The following is a 19,499-nucleotide window of genomic DNA, read 5'->3' on the forward strand; positions in this document are numbered from 1 at the left end:
TCCTCTCCTCCCGTGGGGGTAGAAGGAGGGTGTCCGCAGCCCCCCCCCCCGGGTGGTGGTGGTGGTGGGTGGGCGTCGTTTCGGAGCATCCCCCATCTGCGGCTACCGCACCGCAGGTGCTGGGCCCGCTGCGGGGCGGGGGCGGCCGCCCGTTTCCCCTCCCACCCCCCCGAGCAAGGCGCGGCAGCTCCGCTAACCGGTCCCTTGGCAGCAGCGGGGCGGGGGAACGGGCGGCGGCGGCGGCGGCGGCGGGGGGGCACCCGGTTCTGCCCCCCCCCCCCCCTCCGGCTTTCCCGCCGGCGCCAGGAGCGCGCGCCCCCGCGCCTCCCCTCCCGCCTCCATTGCGCCACTTTGCATAGCAGCGCCTTCCCCTCTCCCCATTTGCACGGCGGCCGCCTCTCATTTGCATCCCCGCCAGGCTCTCGGCCAATAGGCGCCCCGAGCTGCGCGGCTCATTTCCCCCCCCCCCCTCCTTCCCGCCACCGCGGGAAGGGGGCGGCCAAGAGGGCGCATGCGCCGCTCCTTCCCCGCTCCTCCGCTGTTGTTGCTGGCGGCGCTCGTCCCCCCCCCCGCTCCCTGCGCGGCCGGGGCTGGGCTGGGCTGGGCGGTGCGGGACTGGGTTGGACTGGGCTGGGCTGGGCTGGGCTCCGCGCAGAGGGAAGAAAGGGAGACGCGCAGGGGTGGCTGCTTCTCCCCTTCCTGCTATTGCGGAGAACAGGGCTCGCTTCCCCCCCCCCTTCCCCAGCCCCAGTCGTGCCGCGCCCTCCCCGGCGGACCCTCCGCTCCTCTTCCTTGTGATCGCATTGATTTGGGCTCGGGGGATTTATTTTTATTCTATTTTATTGCTGCGCTTTTTTTTTTCTTTATTCTTTTTTTTTTTTTTTTTTTTTTCCGGTGGAGGGGAGGTCGGGGAGCAGTTGCTGCACGGGAGACAATAGCCATACAGCAGCCGCCCCGCTTCTCCCCCCCCCCAAAAAAAAAAAATCATTAAATAAATAAATCGGGGAGTGATTTCCCAAGATGTCTTATCAGGGGAAGAAAAATATTCCACGGATCACGGTGAGTGGAGTACCCGGGAATAAAAGCGGGGGAGGGGGAGGGGTGCGCGGGGATTAAGCCCTTTGTGTGCTCGCAGGGCGATGGCAGGGCTTTGGGGCAGGATAATGAGATCAGGGGCTAATGCAGCGCTTCCTGTGCTGCAGCACGGCTGGACGCCCGGGGGGGGCAACGGCTGGACGGGGGAGGTGGTGGTGGTGGTGGGAAGGGGGGGGGTTCAGCGGCACTTTGAGCGAGGTGCGGGAGAACCGCGGAGATGCTGAGCGGGCGGCGGAGCCGGCGCGCCCGGCTTGGGGGGGGACACACCGGGGTGTGGGGGGGGGATTTCATCAGCATCGCCCCGCCGAGCCCAGCCGGCCCCGGGGGGAGCCTCGGGGACAGCGGTGGTGGTGGGGGGCTCTCCTGCCTGCAGGGTTTGTGCCCCCCCGGGGTGTGGCGGGGGGAGAGGGATGGAGCCCCCCGTCCTGCGCCAGCCCGGCAAAAGGGCGGCTCGGAGGGTGGATAGGGTGGGGTGGGGGGATCGGCCGGACCCCCCCAGCCCGGCGGGTTGGGGCTGGGGATGGAGCAGGATTTCTCTTTTTCTTCCCCAAGAAGCTTCTCGCAGGGCGCGCCTTTGGGTGCGCTCCTCGATGCGCTGATCCGGGGGGAGCGGGGAAGGAGCCGTTATATAAACCCCTCCCTCGGTTTCCTTCTCCTGGGAGCCGATTTAGGGCAGGTACTGCAGATCTGAGGATACTAACTTTTCGTTACGTAAGGCAACATATTCGCATCGAACGGGCCGTTACAGCCATTTCGGTTTTTTTTGACGCGGAGTTTTTTTTTTTTCATTATTGGCAGCGGCTCCTTCTCGCAGCCCCGCGGACACACCCATCCTAGTGCTCCCTCCTCGGCCTCCGAGGCAGAAAAGTGAGCTCTGAAATGGAGCTTTGAAGTGTGACATTTGTGCAGGAGCCGCTGGGCTGCACGGTTACGTTTTAAACCGTGTCCAGGAAATGCAGGGGATGCACAAAATTGTTACGTGATAGATGGAGCATCCTCCTTTTTGGAGGGGGTGGGGTGGGGTGTGGTGCGGAATAGTTTCCCTCCAAGAGTCCAATGTTAGCGAGTTTAAAAAGATGCCTACATTTAAATAAGGATGAAGGTTACTGCTGAATCGCTGTCATGGGCCGAAAGTAGTATGACGCATTTTTCTTATGACTGAATGCTCTGATTTATGTCGTGTGCACCCAGTGCAATTCTCTTGTAAAGATAAGGGACAGAAAAAAATTCAGGTTCTGGTCTTATTTGCTGTTGTACAAACCCGGGATTGATCTACGGAGACTAATGCTTGAAGAAGAAGGATCATCAACGTCTAGCTGTGCTATTTTGACTGCATCAGTAGGGTAAATAGATCCAGGTTTAGCGGCAGGCCCTCGCACGGTTGCAAACTGCGTGCGCTTTTGTCTCCAAGGTGGCTGAAATGAGCAGAAGGATTCACACTGATTTCAGAGCCTACCATACAGCCGCAGCAGGAGACCTGTTTACTAGCAGAAGCATTCAGAGCATCATCAAAACGGTCCAGGCTGCGTTTTTGTTGGTCATTATATATATATATATTTTTTTTTCTTCTTTCCTAATTGATGTCCAGTGCATTAGGACTTGGGCTGTCAGTGACATTGATGGCCAAACTGGCTGATTTCACTAGTAGCCGGCCTTTTTAATAGCACAAGGAGTCTGCACTGGAGGTGGGCATAAATACTGCAGTGTTTCTGGAAATGGTAAACATGTAGGACAGTTTGCTGTAGAGGCTGGCGTTGAAAGACAAGTGGGTTTTTCACGCCCCAAGTTAATTCATTCAGGCTTATTGGCATTCACAGCAGATCCTAAATTTAAATCTTGGGGTTTTCTTTCTTTGTTTTTTAAATTGGTGGTGTTATTCAGGGAAACTCTCTATTGCAGCAGTAGGAGAAAGGAGAAGGAAAAAAAGGAGGGGAAAGGAGAACCACTTAACATCTCATAGATGTTTAGCAGTTATATGAAAGATGGATATAATGGCATAAATCAGTAGCTGATGCAATTCCTGTACCCCTTTTGGTGTTAGAAGAGCCATGTCAGCTTGTGTCTGTTGAGAATCTGGTGCTCCGACTTTTTAGTTTTATTATAAGCTCTTCAGGAAAATGCCTGACTCTTTTCTTCTGTTTGACCAGCGGAGGAGTCCCAGCTCAAAATAAGTGCCCTGAGCACCACTGTCACTGTCTTATATGTATTTGCTGTAAGTTCAAGGCACCACCGAGTTAAAGTCCTGCTTTCTACCCCTTCTTGAAGTCAGCGTTTGGTTTCACCAGTCTTTGGCTGTGCTGTTCTGGTATAGCTTTGTTCTCTTACAAAGATGTTTCTGGGAGGAGGAAAGAGAATCAGAGTAAGTACAAGTGCAGATATAAGGGCCAAGGTGTAGTTCAAACCAAATGCTGCATAGCGTGTCTGTGCTTTGCTTTAAATATATGCATCTGTAACGTAGGGAATGGGGGAACCAGAGGAACAGTCGCTTTTAACTTTCCTCCCCATCCACAGCTCTGCAGAGTGTGTTTCGCTCTTGTTTACGACTACTGCAAAAAAAGATAAATTGGTCTTTGACCTAAAGTCTCGCGAAGGCGAGATGTAACCTGGGCTGCGATAAAAGCACATCGCCTGATAGCTGCCTTGTTATAATTACCTTATAATTACCTTTCTGTTCCTGCCAAACTGTCGTCTAATTTGAGGAAATTATAATAACCGTTTTTTAAATACTTCTCTTAAACTTGATTTGCTAATACGTGCTTATTTCCATCTGATTATGCAGTAGGGCTCTGGAAAGGCAGTAAAAGTATCCGCTGCATTGAAACATCACTAAGTTGGACAAAATGAGTTTGTTTGTGTTGTGTAACCCGTGGCAACAGACTTTTGGTCCATTTCCCTGACAGCAGTTGACTTACAGTTAGCCAAGTAGTGACTCCAGTGTGTGGGTGCATATAGGAAATTGTGCATACGACCAAGGCAGAAAAAATAGAGATGTGGCTATTACGCATCCCTCAAAGTATTATTTAATGCTTTTGCTGTAGGTGATGGTGGCAAACTGCAGGTATGAGTGAAGCTGCCAAGTAGACAAGCCCACTGGAACCCAACTCCTTTTCTGTTCTGATTTTTTTGGATCGTTAGCGTGATGAAAGGACTTGCAGATGAAATAAAATATATTATCTTTCCAGTTGAAAGTGCAGCAATTGACTTGTGTTTTGACATGCACTTTTGAATAATGCAGAGGTTGTTTCTGTCTCTGCTCTTTCATCTCTGAAGTGACACTGCAGACTGTCAGCTTTCTCACAGAATAATTATGTATTGTTGTATGCTTCTCTGTTGCAGAGTGATCGTCTTTTGATCAAAGGTGGTAAAATAGTTAATGACGACCAGTCTTTTTATGCAGACATTTACATGGAAGATGGGTTGATAAAGTAAGTGAAGCCTGATACCGTGTTGTGATTGGAAATGTACAGAAATGTACTGCAGATTAGCAAGGAATAACTTAGTCTCTGAGCTATATTAAATTGCAGTGAAAAATGAATATTTCATGTATATCCTGGTGTTTGAGGGAGGAACTTTAAAAACAAGATGTTGAATTACATAAACGCTGTTATTAAAGCATGGGTCAAAGGAGGTACTTACATGTGCTTAATTTCAGCCATGTGAATAGCCCCATGCTGAGATGATACATATGTTTGAAGTTATCTGTGTTGTAACATTTTACTGAGTTATGACTTAAGATATTTTGAATGCAGAGTTCAGCATCCTAATACAGTTAATTCTGTTTTAGGGTAGGAGGCTGGACTTAGGTGACCTCTTGAGGCCTCTTGCAGCGCCATCTTCTATGATTCTATGATGCAAGGATCAGTCCAAACCCCCTTAAAGTTAAAAATGATCCTGTAGTTTAAGGACTGAGGTTCAGACCTCTTCCCAGCCTGCTTCTGTGTTTTCAGTCCTGAAACATGCGTTTCTGGCACGTTAAATATATTACAGATATCTTTGGAAAATGACTCTTAGGAAAAAATGGACGAGCCAGAGGTTACAAACAAGAAGTCTTCCTGTTCTGGCTAAATGGTCAGCACATGTGCTTTGTTAATCAAGGTTAAAAGTTAAAGGAGCCAGCCAAAGACAGCTAATTAATTGCAATATGTCATCCACTATGGCACTTTTAAGAATATGTCTGTGAAGAGCTAGACTGGAGAGACCTTTGATGGTCTCATCAGGAATTTGGTAACTGATATCTGCATGGGCTTATATTTGTGCAGGGACTACGTGATGTTTATGCAAGAAAGGAAAGCAGACAATATAGAGGCAAAAATTCTTCCAGTGCTCCTAAAACAATACTAGCATCTAAATTGCTGTTAGATAGCTAGGATCAAGTGTTGAACTGCTACTTGGCAACCCCAGTCCAGTCCCAATAAAGCTGCTCACAAGGTCCTTGCTGTGTTGGTGCGGCGATCATCCGATTATCTGCATGGTCCCTTCTCCAGCTGCCTGCCAGTGCGGCTCCTTCTTTTCCTTCCTGTTCAGTCTAATATTGCCCCGAGGTCCTGAAGTAATTGCATACTTTGCTCTCAATTATGCAGCTGCTTCAAGGGGAAGAATAAAACATTATCAGCTATCTATGGTGATCCTGTAGGTTGCTTTATATGGAAAAAGAAAACACTAGCCAGATTAAGTAGCACAAGGGTGTATGTTTACAGGCTGTTCGCTTTGTTTGTGTCTGACTTGCTGTTTGCAACCTGTTTACCCAGGCAAATAGGAGAGAATCTGATTGTGCCAGGGGGAGTGAAAACTATTGAAGCCCATGGTAGGATGGTGATTCCTGGAGGGATTGATGTTCACACCCGCTTCCAGATGCCGGAACAGGGGATGACGTCTGCTGATGACTTCTTCCAGGGGACCAAGGCTGCACTGGCTGGGGGCACCACCATGATCAGTAAGCTGGCTGTTTTTTCTCTTCCAAGACAGCTTCACTTTTCCCTTTCTCAGATAAGTACAGAAACCGTGGGCTGTTTAAGTCACGTGATATTTTGGACCAGGTACCAGTAGTGGGGGATTTCTGATGTCTTTCCAGGTTGCTGAGAAAGTGTAGGTGTAGGGGTGGGAAAAGGGGTGGAAAAGCAAGACCCCACGATTTCCATATCTCACAGCTGTCAGTCGTTTCACTCTTGTCTTCTCTGTTGGCAGGGTTTACCTTGCTACTTGTGTGACTTTACCAGATATTTGGGTCTGCTCCTACTGAAACCAGTGCCACTTTGACCTTTGGCTCCAGTATGAGTAGCCGATACTCCGCATTCCTGTGCCTCGGTTCCTTTCTCCATGATGTCTATGGATAGATGTTCATCGTATAGTTCACACCTAGAAGCTTGATGCCAGTGTACTATGTGTCTTTGAAAACAGGGCCACTTATTTAAGGATTTTCACATGCCCGCTTATGTACGCAGCTTGAGCACCAGAATTTTTGTTAGCGTTGTTCCTTTTGTGCTCATATCCTCTTTTGGAGGAAGAGAGAAACTGGGAAGTGAAAATATCTCAAAATAAAAAGGCAGACTGACCGACTGTTCTGCTGACACCAGGATTAGACACTCATGGTGTTCCACTCTGGCTCTAAAATGCCTCATGAATGATTTCCAGGCTATCTGTCCCTGCTTGCATTGGCTACAGATGCTTGGCTTGTCAGAGCCAGGATCTTAAAACTCTGTGAGTCATTGTTGTTAACCTTGAGCTAGAGAAAAAAAAAAAACCACCTCTGTTGCAGTGCAGCTGATCACGTGTAAACTGTACCATGGCGCCCTGGAGTCTGTTGCCGCATACGGGAATCAAGGATGAAGGTGTAAAGTGATAGTATATCTGAGCATCTGGCATTCTTTCATGTGCTTTGAGGTGCTGCCATTTCGCAGGAGGGGAGTTAAGGTACAGAGAAATGAAAGAGCGTGGTTCAGAACAGGTACTAGTGTCTATTGTCCAATCCACGGATATAAAGAGATCTTAGGCACAGCCAGGAATCGGCCTAACCCTCCTCAGTTCAAACCTAACTCCTTGTGGACTAGAACATCCTCATCTCTTGGAGGAGGGTTATGAGCGATCTTTGATCCCTGGCCTGGTGGGCGGACTGGGATTGATTGACATGGAGTTTGGGAGTAGGAGCCAGTGGTGCAAACACAGCTAGGCTGTTCTGGGTTTCGGAAACAAATCTTTTTCTGGGTCTGGACCTTGCAAAGAGGTTGTGTCTGGCCTGTGAACTTGATCTAATGCTTCAAATAAATAACCTTAAGATAACCCAGGAAATTATCTTTCATAATGTTATCACTGTGGAGTATGAAGTTTGTGTATGAAGATAACCTCACACACAGAGAGAACGTAAAGTGGGAGCGTCGCTGTGGATGTGCATACTAATATGCAGTTTTTCTTCAAATCTTTGCTGTCAATTTAAATTAATAACACCAAAATGATATTTTCTTTTCAGCTCATTGACTTTGTTTCATTGATTGCTAATTTCTTGTTAGTACACCTGGTTCACACTTGAATTATCATTCTGTTCTTCCTTGTTAAGTTGAATTAGATCAAAATAACATTCTCCCTCATCTGCATCTGACCTTTCAACAGCATTATTTCCCACAGTGGCACTTTTTAAAACATTTTAAGCGGAAATTGTTTAGGCAAAATTTTCTGAAGTAGCCCTTTTTCTTTGGTTGCCCGATTTTACCTATGCAGAGCCTCGTACTTCAGAAACGCTTGGACCTTTCCATATGTGGGTACATGTATATTGCCTTTATGACTGTAGTATCTGAATATCTTGCTAATGGTGTTTGTAGCGCTTCTCTGAGTTAGGGAAGTTGGAGGAGAGTCGCCCATTTTACAATTTCTCATTTTACAGCTGTGAAAAAAAAGCACTATGTAGATTATGACCATGGGCAAACCATGTAGGGGAGGCTGGTGGCTAAACTTGACCTTACTGCCTTCCTGAGTGTCTCCAATTAGGACATCAAAATACACAATCATCTCTGAACAAAAATCATCTTCCTAAAGCGTAGCAGCAAGGACAGTAGTTGGACGGCTTAGGCTGATGGAGAGATGTTTCTGATGGGCGGGTATCAGCAACTGGAGCTGAACAGTGGAAAGCAGGATAAATAATCCAACTAGACTTCAAAGCTTCAGAGACTCTGCTCTGTGTCAGCTCAGCTGTTCTCTTCTTAGCAAAATTATACCATTTGCAAAAATGTTTTTCCGCAGTGAAGCATGCAGAACTGCCCTCGTGAACATGTTCTTGGTGGGTGGCCTTTGGTTGTTCCCCAAGCAGGTGGGAGTTGTGGTTGATGGCAGCATTTTTTCTTTTGTGATAAGTAGGACAACATTTAGCGAACTAGACTCATAATATCACAAACAAATTGCAGCCTGAAAATGACATGCTCATGTTTATGTCATTGTGTATTTTAAATACCGTGCCTGGGACTTTTCAAAAGAGAATACGCTCCTCTCATGGAAATGTGTCTAGCTGTGTGCCTCCGTTCTTCAGGCTTTTTCGGAAAAGATAGTCTCATGGATGTGAGCTGCGTGGAAAAAACCACCCATGTTTCTTCATTTGTGCTTTAAGCAAACTTTGTATTATTTATTTACAAATACATTTACCCCATCCATTTTTCTCTTTTATACATAGCCCTCAATTTGGGTGAGAAAACAGGTTAGTTGGCTTCATGCTTCAGTTTGTTTCACGTTTTCATGCAGGAGGGCACTTTACGACTCTTTACAATCATTGTAGGGAAATACTTGTTTTAGGTACATTTTTCAGTGAAATTAAAACAAGAATCTTGGATAGGTCTCTATTGATCATCGGTTTTATAAGAACTGTGGGTGAAATCCTGGCTTCGTTGAGGAAATGGAGTGTTTTGTCATTGACCTCAGCAGTGCCAGGAATTCACCCTGTCTGGTTTGGTTTCAGTGAACTTTGTTTTCAGCTCAGATCAAATTCAGTGTTGTTCCTTTAATTCTCATGGCAGACACATCCAAGGGAAGCACAGAGGAGTTCAAGAATGTAACCTATTGTTTCCAAGCCCTGTGCTCTCTTTTACTTCCGTTCCCCTTTAAAGTAAATTCACTACTACAGCATCAGAGATAGGAGAATCCGACTCTCAACTGGTATCAAATGGAGCAGCCCCATTTTCCTCGTGGGACCGGTGGAGATTTATCCTGGTGGGAAGCAGATCTGCCTCCAGTCCAGTGCTTCCCAACTCATCCCCTGGTTAGCTGGAAGGAGGGAGCGTGGCTGGCGGTGACGATCTGAATTAGCCCTTTTCTCCTCTATGTCCCCTGTGTTCCCACAGGGCTCTCCAGTCCTTGCTCTCCTGAGCCCTCCTCTAGGTTGCTTCTCTCAGGAGTTAGGGCTGATTGCTTTTTCTAGCTACTCATTCCGCGGAGGCCATCTGACCAGGAATTCCAGCTATGATCCTTCTGTCTCTACCCTCTTCAGTGCCAAAGGCAAGACTCCAGCTGACTTTGCTAACGTATGAAAAAAATACAGTTAGTTGGTTTTGCTGTGCAGAGCTGCCGAGAGATGAAGTGCCGTGTTGTGATACGATTGATTGTTTTTCTGAAACGGCAATTTGCACGATCGTTTCGCTGTCCCTACCTTAAAACAATATTAGTGTGGGTATGTCAGCCGAGGGCGAACAGCACTGCGCGTGTTTTAGGATAACATTACTCTGGGAAAAACTTGGATTGTTGCCCTTTTAAAATGTCAGAATACAGCGTTTGGATATTAAGTTGAAGGGAGGATTCCAGGATGATCCGCAGAAGACTTTGGAGGAGAGAGGAATATTAGATGGGCTCCAGCTTGCTCAGGGTAGCTTCCCTAAGCTCCCCTGTATTCCATGGAAAGAGAACAGTCCTTTCAGAGTTTTGGAAAAGGACTCCACCTGAAGTTGCCCTTTACAAGAGGCTCTTTCTCATCCATGGAGCCACTGTTTTGTTGAGCTAAAGATGGCATTTTTGAGCCCTGTTGTCCCAACTTGAGATAGGTTGATGCCCTAGGATATAAACCAGTTCCTGGAGCTATTCGGGAAGGAAGATACCGCTGCTAAGAACAAGGTGGCCTCTCCAAGTCTTGTGATGGTTTGGTCGCTTATTAACTGTGAGGGCTGAAATCCCCATCCAAATCAAGGGTAAAACTCCCCCTGATTTTAGTAGAGGCAGGATTGCCTTTCTCTGCTCCTAACCCTTCAGAAAGGATGAAGCTAAGCTGTGTGTATTTACTGGCTCTCTGATCCTCTAGCCTGTTTAATGTCCCAGTGAGATCTGCATCTATCCAGGCCAGCTCCCACACACATTTCAGCCCCCCCCCCCCCCCCCCGAAGACTGTGCTTCTTCCTGGGTATCTGCTGTCCTCGAGTGAAATCGCTTGCTGACATTGCCTGTGTTGACTCAGTCAACCACTGTTATAATCACAGAGAGAAATTACAGTGAGAGAAATTATAGCTCTTTCTGGCTTGGTGACTGGGAAGCCAGCTGCCTTTTGAACTTGACTAGCAGTTATCCTAATAACATGGAGAATGTACGCTGGGGATATGAGCCTTTGTGTCTTGGAAGGTTCAGAAAAATGAAGGGGCACTTCACGTGGGCTGCAGTCTGCTTCTTAATGCTTTACCTTGCTATTAAAGAGGGAGCTTACGTGCAGGATGGCAGAGGTTTTCAGGAGCGCGTTAGCTGCTCAGCTACAATCACATTTGTAGTGAGCTGACACCAGGTCTCCTAGGACATCCTGAAGACCAGCACCTTGCCAGAAAGAAATGTTTCCAGTCTAGCATGCTTCCTTGCCTCTTGGTTTTTGAACTGAGCATGACTGGAGAGAATGGAGCTGCCCCAGAGGAGATCAGAGTCTAAAACTGCAACAGTGTGAGCTTAGAGTAGGGTTTAGAAAAAAGGCAAGGGCAACTTGGCATGGGATGGTGTTTAGACCCGCCAGTGAAGACTAGATCATATTTTACCCTACTGGGTGCTGCTATTTTGTATTTTCGTGGTTAGTCCTCTGCTGGTAGAGAGCAAGAGTCGAAATGTGGGCAGAGGAGGAGGACGGAAACAGAGGGACAGGAGGAGGTGACAGCAGTGGTCATGCAGTAACTTGTGGCCGAGCTGAAAGTATAAACCCAAGCGTTTTGAGTCCAAGGGCAGTGACCACAGAGCTGTAGTGTCTCACCAAGTCTCTGTGGTTATGTGTACACAGCACTGCATTGTTCTGCAGACACCCGCCTGAATTTTTGTTTCTTTTTGCACCCAGTAGCAGAGATAAAAGAGGAACTGTGCAGCTGGGGACTAGCACTTCAGACGGGCTGCTTTGGGGTGTATGGCTTGTTTCACTTTCTAGCAGCTGGCGGTGGTGCTTCTGCAGCAAAGAAATGTTTAATTCTCTAGAAATGTAATGAAAATGTCCGCTCGCTGGTACAAAAGATTATTGGTGATTTATCTGGGTAGAGGCTTCCTTGAACTCTGTTATTGAGATAATGACATTACCACACAGGAGCGTAGAGTCCCTCCGGCCCTTTCTCTCCTCTCCCCAGCTCCCCTCGGTGCTTTTCATACCCCTGCGCTCTTCAGCCTCTGCACCGATTCACGCTAAATCTTGTTCGCTTCGCTGACTCCCAGCTTGCTGCTGCCGTGTTTGTTGCTTTCATTCAGAGTGGGCTTAAAATCATTAATGAGAAAGTTGGTCCGTAAACAGAGATGGGCACTCCCCCGTCGCGAGCTACTCTTCTCAAGCTTTTAAACCCCTCTAAGTCCATTAGGCTTCTCTGCCGGCAGTAGTGTCTGCAGCTACCGTACGGACGACAGCCTGCCTTGCTGGGGCCGGCTCTGCTTCCAGCCATCCCTGTGACGCTGGCTTTCTGCTGGATGGGATCGCTTCTATTGTTCTGATGGGCTTTCCAAAGGGGTCTCGTTGGAAGCGAACGAATCTGCCAAGCCCTTGATGTCTCTTGCCAGTTAGCACAGAAGGAAACAGCTGTTCGGTCCTCGGCATACGTTGTGTGTTACTGCGTGGATTTTATTTATTTTTTTTTCCCTTTGGGCTGCGACTATTGTTTGTCATCTCTTTGCTGCTGAGAGAACAGGCCCCTGTGAGGAACAGATGAGGACTTCAGGAGCTGTGTAGCTTTGCCTGAGGTTATGCAGGAGGCCTGTGGTGTGATAGCGTCTTTAACTCTGGCTGTCAGATAGTCGGGCTAATGACTCTGCCTACCAGCTGGGCCATCTTTCCTTCTTAGTGCTGGAGAGCGAAATCAGCAGTGTCTGTTTTTGGGCTGGAGTCCTGTGAAACCGCTGCAGTCCAGCATGGCTTGTTTGCAAGTCAATCGGTAGATTTTTCCCTATTTTCCCATCTTCTCCCTTCCCCAGAGCTGCTCTGGATCCCGTCCCTCGCTCCTCTCCCAGCCTGCTGCCTCTTTGGCAACGCTCGTTTTTTATAAAGAGCAGGTGAGCGGGGCCCTTGCTCCGTTTCTGTTTTGCCACGTTCTGCTCTGGACCCGCTCCGCGCCTGTCACTGCGGAGGAAGGAGTGGATGGAGGCTGTCCCACACGTGCTGGAGCCTGGAGACTCTGATTTAGTTATGAACAAATAAATGTTGAAATGGTAACACCACTGCAGCCGTCTTCCTGCAGATGTGACTGACCTAGATTTTTCCGCGCATCTGAAAAGAGGGATTTGGCACGCACTCAGGAGAAGTAACCAATGTTGTCTGTTTATGCAATAGCACTTAATACCTCTTATTCCATACAATGGTTGGGATCAGTAGTGCTGCTTTCCCACTGCGTGGAGAAGAGTTCATGCTCTTTTGTTTGAAGAGCTGCTTTTAAATGCTTTTCTTGCTTTCCTGTGTCCAGTGCTCTCATCCCCAAGTCCCATGCCTTACGGATGACACACAGGAGAAGTAAAGAGCTAACAGGTATCGCCAATGCGTCGTGTCTTAGATAGCCCCTTACATCAATGGAAAATGCATGTGGTACTTCGAAGGGTGCCGGTGTAAAAGTTGGGTCCTTCAGCTAAAGCCTGTCTACTGTAGATGGAAAAGCAATCTTAAAAAAATAAAATACAATTATCCACCTCGGTTAATGTAACATCATTAGCTGTCTGTGATAGGTTTTCAGGGCATGTGTGTTAAATCTTGCTGTATAACCTGTCTTAATCACCTTCAAGTTGAGACAAGGTCTTAAAAGAAACAGTAGGAAATGGTGCCTCCAGCTCTTTTCTTGGCTTGTTTTTCTGGGCACGGATTTTTGCCTTCCTACCGGTGTTCAATCCCTTGGCTTCCTTTACCTTCCTGTGAGCTTGACTCAGCAGAAACCGTCCTTGTCAGACAGGAACTTTTAACTTTCCGCATTGGGAATTAGCTTTGCGTGTCAGGGAAAGGAAGCAAGTGATGCCTGAATGAAGTGATGGCTAAAACTAAATGCAGCATTTCTCACTTGGGGTGGATTCAGGCGAGTGCTGTCTGTAGAGTGGAATTTGACGTCTTGGGTCAGCAGAGTCTTTTTTCCATCTTTCCTTCAGCCTCTATGCCTTCAGTTCATAGATCCCATCTGTTTCTTAGAGACTGGATTGTTTTTTAATCTTTCTGGTGAGAGGGAGAAATGTTTAAGGAATACCAATTAGCTCCTCCTGTCTAGCATGCTTTAATCATGCTTATAAATTGCCAGTTTTTACCAACTTGGGGCTGTGCCTGCATCTTTGCACAACCCTAACTCCCATGGAAGCCATGTGCATTTAAAAGGAATGCAACGATGGGCACTTAAGAGTAATGGCTTCTGGGAATACTCTTTTCTTCCCTTGATACACTACAGTTAGTGTTAGGACTACCTCTGTGACAATGGGTATGTCATTTAATTTCTCCACGCTAGTTGCTAGCTGTCCATAATGGGAGGTGGCTTTGTTGCCAAGGGGTTGTAAGCTTCAATTCAAATTAGTTAAGTTCACTTAGACCCTCATATTATAAGTACAAAGTGATTATTTTCATGAGAGCCCGACGTGTGAAACACTGGCCGCCACCTAGCCATGAGAGAGTCCCTGTCCCTCCCAGCTGGGACCAGTGCAGATGCAGACACCCAGTCCCTGCCGTTCGTGATGCACAGCCCTGGTTACTGTCAGGATATGAATAAAAGGAAAAACCCTGTGTGAGGCAGAGACGAGGTAAGCCCTGTGTGCATGAAGTGCTTTTGGCTTCCTGGATCCTGAAAGCCTATTTTAAGTAATAGGAGGAACCGTTTGACTTCAACATGCAAATGTTAACTGGGGAGTCTCTCGGTGAATTTTCAAAGCCCATCAAAAAGGGCCGTGCTTTTGGAAGTTCCCCTTCCTGACCGCTTCTAGGGCATATTTTCACCAGATTGCTTTGCTCCTGAAAGCAGTTACATATGTGCAGTGTGTATATTTTTGGAATCTGGGGGACTCTGTGGTGTTTTACATATGAATGAAATTCCCTGGCACAGCCTACAGGCAATGTGAGCTGGTAAAGGAGTTCCTTGAGAATGATCCCGTATTATTACACAGCACTGCTTTTGTGCAAAGGAGAGGAAGGGGGAAAGTTCCCAAAGCATAGCACAGCAAGAGATAGCGTAACCCAGTATCGTTTCAAAAATCTCACTGCAGAAATGGGTGTCAGTTAACGATACTTCCCAACAGACTTTTCTTTATTTCAGATAAGATTTCTCAGGATTTGTATCAGTGTCCAAAGAGAAGAGTTCAGCTACTGATGGGGTGCAAAGTACTTTTCAGGCTGATGTGCAGAGACTCTTTATCCACTGTGAACTGAAAAAGTTTTGTGAAGTCTTTGTAGCACAACAGTAGCGGGAGGAAAATGTAGATGTGCGGGATGTTCTTACGTGAAGTAGAATTAGGCCACGGTACCAAGACCAGAGTTCGCTTCTGCTGCTTTCTGACAAGCCGTTGGTCCTTTTGCTATGTAAACACACTATAAAAGGGGAAAATGGCAGCTGGATGGAAATGACTCACACCGAGCTGTCCCGCAGCATGGATCCAGGGGCAATTCAGGCTGTAGGGGTCCTAGATTGGAAGAGCCACAGGCGTGGTGTCCACCTTTGGGTTGGCCAGATCAGGCGATGCCCAGGAGTGCATCCTTTCCTACCTCAAAGATGGTGCTTTGTGCCCCCGAACAAGGGGGAGTTTCCTGGGCCTGGGAAGATACCAGGCTGCTTCAGAGGCTGGACAGGGCTATTTCAGACCTGGAGGAAGGAAATTTGGCAGCTGGGGACTGTGTCACAGAGTTCCTATTTAAACAAAGGATGATCTACTTAGGGGCTCCTACAGGTTATTATTACAGCAATCTCAACGGCTGTTTTTGCAGGCAGTATTAGCCTTACAAAGTTGATGGAAAACTAGCAGATGGCTAGGTGTAGTCAGAAAATTGACAGGCACAGTGGGAACGTGCTGCTTGATCTCTGTCCTACAATAAGTTTGTTAGAAAATAGGTTCTGCTGCACCTCCACATCAGATCCCACCACAGTTTTCTCTATGGACGTGTGGACATTTGGGTCTGGTTCAGTCCTCACTTCTTTGTCTGTAGTTCTGTCTGACAGTCATCGAAGTCAGTGGTTTAACTGAGAACAGAATGGGGAGTCTTGGTGTCTTACCAGAAGTGGTATGGTGGTGATTGATGAAAACCTCTTCCTCAAAGCGTCATGTCACTTCATCACAGCCACAAGAAGGAGAAGTGTCTGGTCCTCGTCCAGCGAAGGGAGATGTTTATATGGCAAATACACAGAGGGAAAGGACATGTTCACCAAGCAGATTCCACCCCCCCCCTCCATTTCCCTCACAAGCTGTTTAAAAAAAAACCCCAAAACCAAAACCCAAAAGTGTTTCTATAGAATCAGAACTCTTTGCGTTCAGTTGATTTTGTTGGGGGAAAAAAATTCATCTTTCTAGTCCTGAAAACAAAGCCCTCTCAGCACCATCGCAAATTTCCATTGTAAAAATTCCCGTTCTGCAGTTGTGTTCCTCTTCATCTCCAACGCCCCCCTGAGACAACCATGGGCAATGAAATGAAGCTGAGAAGCCAAAATCTGGTCCTGGCGACAGTGATGCAAATCCAGAATTGTTCCAGCTTCCCGGCTAGTGGAAAAAGCCTGACGGGCAGGGTGTATCTCCACTGACCTGAGAGGGACAGAACTGGCTTACGGCACTTGATCTTTTGTCCTCTTGTTTCTGATCAAAGTTTTGCCCCTTGGATGTGTTGTTACAGTTGTGTTTTGCCTTGACTTGAAATCCATGGCTGCAAACAGAGGTTTTCTCAATCCCATTCTCTCGAGGTTTACAGGCCGGTTAATTTATATGGAGGTCTTTGAAGTCCTGTGTACTTCTTTTCGTGGGCTTCAAGTGTGGAGTATGCCTAAAAGAAAGAATAAATCTTGGAATCACTTAAAATCTCTTTTGTACTTGGCTCCCTGCCTCCTCTATCATGGTGACCTCCTGAGATACAAACATAGTTTAGATGTACAATAAACCTGTACTTTAAAGAAATGAAGCCTATTTTGATCTGATCTAAATATGTAGTCGTTCCAGCTGTTGAAGAGGGCTATTAATTACTGTTTGGACACACAGACCCCTATTCTTTACATTTGTGTCCAGCTGGCATTACATTATTAATCATATTTTGGATCTAATCAGCTAAAAAGACAAGTGAAATATCTGTATGACATCAATGAGGGAATAAGAGAACATTGCAGTCTGAAAATGTAATCAGTGTAGCACGGATATGTCTAATTCTTCTGAGCCTGGTCCAGCTTCTGATTCTCTGCATGGAGTCTAATAAACTGGATCTAAACTGACAGAAAACAACATGCGATGCCATTTAGCCTGCCTTTTCTTCTATTAGTTTGGCAGACAAATACAAGCCAACGGTCCTTGTGTAGTTGTATTAGCACAATAAGTGCTATTCTGTGCAGAGTGTTGTTACTCTTCAGAATAATCTCTTTATTTCAATATCTTTTCTTGGGGGAAGAAAACCAACAACAAGAAAATAATGTGGGAATAAATCCCCAGATATATGCAAAGCTGAAATCTGATTGCTGGATCCAGGATGTTAAGAAAATTCTTCATTTGACTTTTCGTTACCTTCAAGTGTATCAGCTTAGGTACGTCAGATACATGAAGTGGTAACCTTAAAAGCGATCTTGTAGCTATCCTTTCTTGTCCTAGATCAAATCATGACCCGGCGCGTGGTTTAGAGGAAGAACTGGGTATGAAATCAGAACATAGGAGGTGTGAGGCTCTTTTAGGTTACTTGATTTGGGATTTTTGAGCTCAGAAGAAATGCTGAGGTCTCTTTCTAGCCTAAATTGATGCAGAGCCGGTGAGCTGGCAGTTGCGTGTCAGTCCTTCCAGCAGAAGTCTTGTTGCTGGGAGGCTTGACTTTTGAACAGCTTTGTTCCTGGACAAGGCAGCTTTTGGTAGCTCAATTTCTTGACATGTAAAACAGTCATAATGATATATTAGCTGAGAGTTTGAAGTCTCTGGATGAAAGGAGGTCTGTGATTATGGGATAATCTTCTGTGAAGCTTCATGGGTCAGTCAAGGGCCTGACTTTCAGTTCACGTATGTTGATTTTATTCCACTCACTTTCATAGCATTACTCCCAGTTCACGCCAGTGCCAGGAGAATACTATTGCAGCCATAGACTAGCAGCAACTCCAGACTTTTAAGCAGGGAGCTGTGCAATTACCAGGGCTGAATTTAATTACAACCTCTCAATAAAATGGCTTGTGACAGAATGTACAACTCAATAAATTCACCAGATTTCATCACATGCAGTTGCTGTGAAGATTAAGTAGTATTAAAAAGGCAGATGTGTTTATAGTGATCAAGCTGCTATTTAAAGTTTTGGGTAGGGGAAATCTGCCTGCTAACAGTTAAGCTTAAATGTTAAGGATTTTCACCTTATAAACTCCTCTTAAACAATAGGCACATTTAATGCTAGTAGGAGCAGGAAATAATGTGTAAAACTGCAGTTTGTAATAGCAACTGGAACCCCGCATAACATGGTTTTATAACATACACAATTTTTGTAACATCTGACCCTAATTCACGTTTATATTGTCCGTATCAAATAGTTTTTCTCTTTCCTGGTAGTGGTGTTCATTAGCTGAAGAGCAAGAAAAATTTCATGCATGCTTTAGATGACATGTAATTAAACCAGCTGAAAAAAGCCTTTACAGGGAAAGCTGGAACCAAGGGCTATTAATAGAAACTCCAGGAAGGGTTTGTTAACAAGCCAAGGCCTGCTCAAATGAGGCAGGATGCAAAAAAGAAAAAAATTGAACGTGCCACAATGCCAGGAAGCTATAAAACCCATTAATCCCCACCCATGAGGACATCCATCCAAAAAGTAAAGTTTTGTTTTCAACGCAAGGCTAATAGCTGAATTCAGCTCTCCCAGTGAAGCAATAATTTCTCTTGAGCTTAGTGAGGGGTCAAAAATATAAAGGCATGGCTCTTAAACTGCCTTTTTTTTTTTTTTTTTTTTTTTTTGAGAGAGAGAGCTTCGAAGTGCCAGAGAGATTATATGGGATTTTTTATGGCTTCAGTCTCAAAGCATCCTGCAGGCTGTTGGTTCAGTTCCCCTTCTTCTGTGTGTGATCCCTCGTGCCCATGCAGAACAGCCACCTCCGTTCTCAAGCTGGGCACTTGTTCAGGGCCAGAGATATCCCAGCTGCAGATATCCCCCCTGCTTCAGAAAAGCTCTTAAGGACCAGAAAGCCACAGTGTATCCGAGTTTGTAAAAGGCAGCCAAGGTGTGATGCAACACTTACAAAGCCAGTGTTTAAAGCTGAGATCAGCACCATTTTAAGTGTGCTGTACAGCTAGTGGGTTGAGATGGTTTTTTAAAGTAAGTGAGAAGTTAGAGCAGCTGAATGAAGAGCAAAGGTGTGCTTAGAGCCAACCCTTAATACGCGCGCTGACCAGCGATGTGATTAGTAAATGCTAGTGCTTTATAAACGAATGCTGTCACTTCTCCTACCCTACTTAGATTTTTCATGCTTATGTTAAAACAATACTACTTGATTTTCCCTGTACTTGGAAAGTTCCCTTTAAATCAGTTCCTCTAAGTTTTTGCCTTCCCCTTTCATTTAATACCGAGTGCCTGTTGTGCTGGTGGTTGTTATCTCTCCCCCACAGCATTCAGCCATTTCGGCTCGTTGGACGCCTAACATTTCAGTGTGGCTGAATGCCAGCTCCGGTATATTAAAGCCACACAGATAAGCTAACAGTGGTTAGTGGTGTTGTCTCACTTCAGCTTATTGTCTGCCTTTAATCTTGAGCCGATTAATCTGTCCAAGGAGGAGCGAAGGATCACGAGCGAGACAGAAAAACAGCCATGGATGATGGGTGGGTGGGAGCTGAAATACTTG

The 19,499-nt window shown here is 46.3% G+C and overlaps 1 protein-coding gene across 3 annotated transcripts in view; it reads left to right on the forward strand.

The window, feature by feature from the left end:
- The window catches only part of DPYSL2 (dihydropyrimidinase like 2), a 55,123-nt gene that overhangs the window by 10,295 nt on the left and 25,329 nt on the right, over window positions 1–19,499 (forward strand). For 2 of the 3 annotated variants that reach the window (XM_075043612.1, XM_075043614.1), the window contains exons 2-3: window positions 4,432–4,520; window positions 5,844–6,028. In XM_075043612.1, the coding sequence (XP_074899713.1) occupies window positions 4,432–4,520; window positions 5,844–6,028 (274 nt within the window). Of the gene's footprint in view, window positions 1–529; window positions 1,060–4,431; window positions 4,521–5,843; window positions 6,029–19,499 lie in introns of those variants that run through there. The other variant, XM_075043613.1, reaches the window with a different exon arrangement.

This window comes from Buteo buteo, chromosome 12 (genome assembly GCF_964188355.1).
Source record: "Buteo buteo chromosome 12, bButBut1.hap1.1, whole genome shotgun sequence".
In the NCBI taxonomy this organism is placed as follows: domain Eukaryota; kingdom Metazoa; phylum Chordata; class Aves; order Accipitriformes; family Accipitridae; genus Buteo; species Buteo buteo.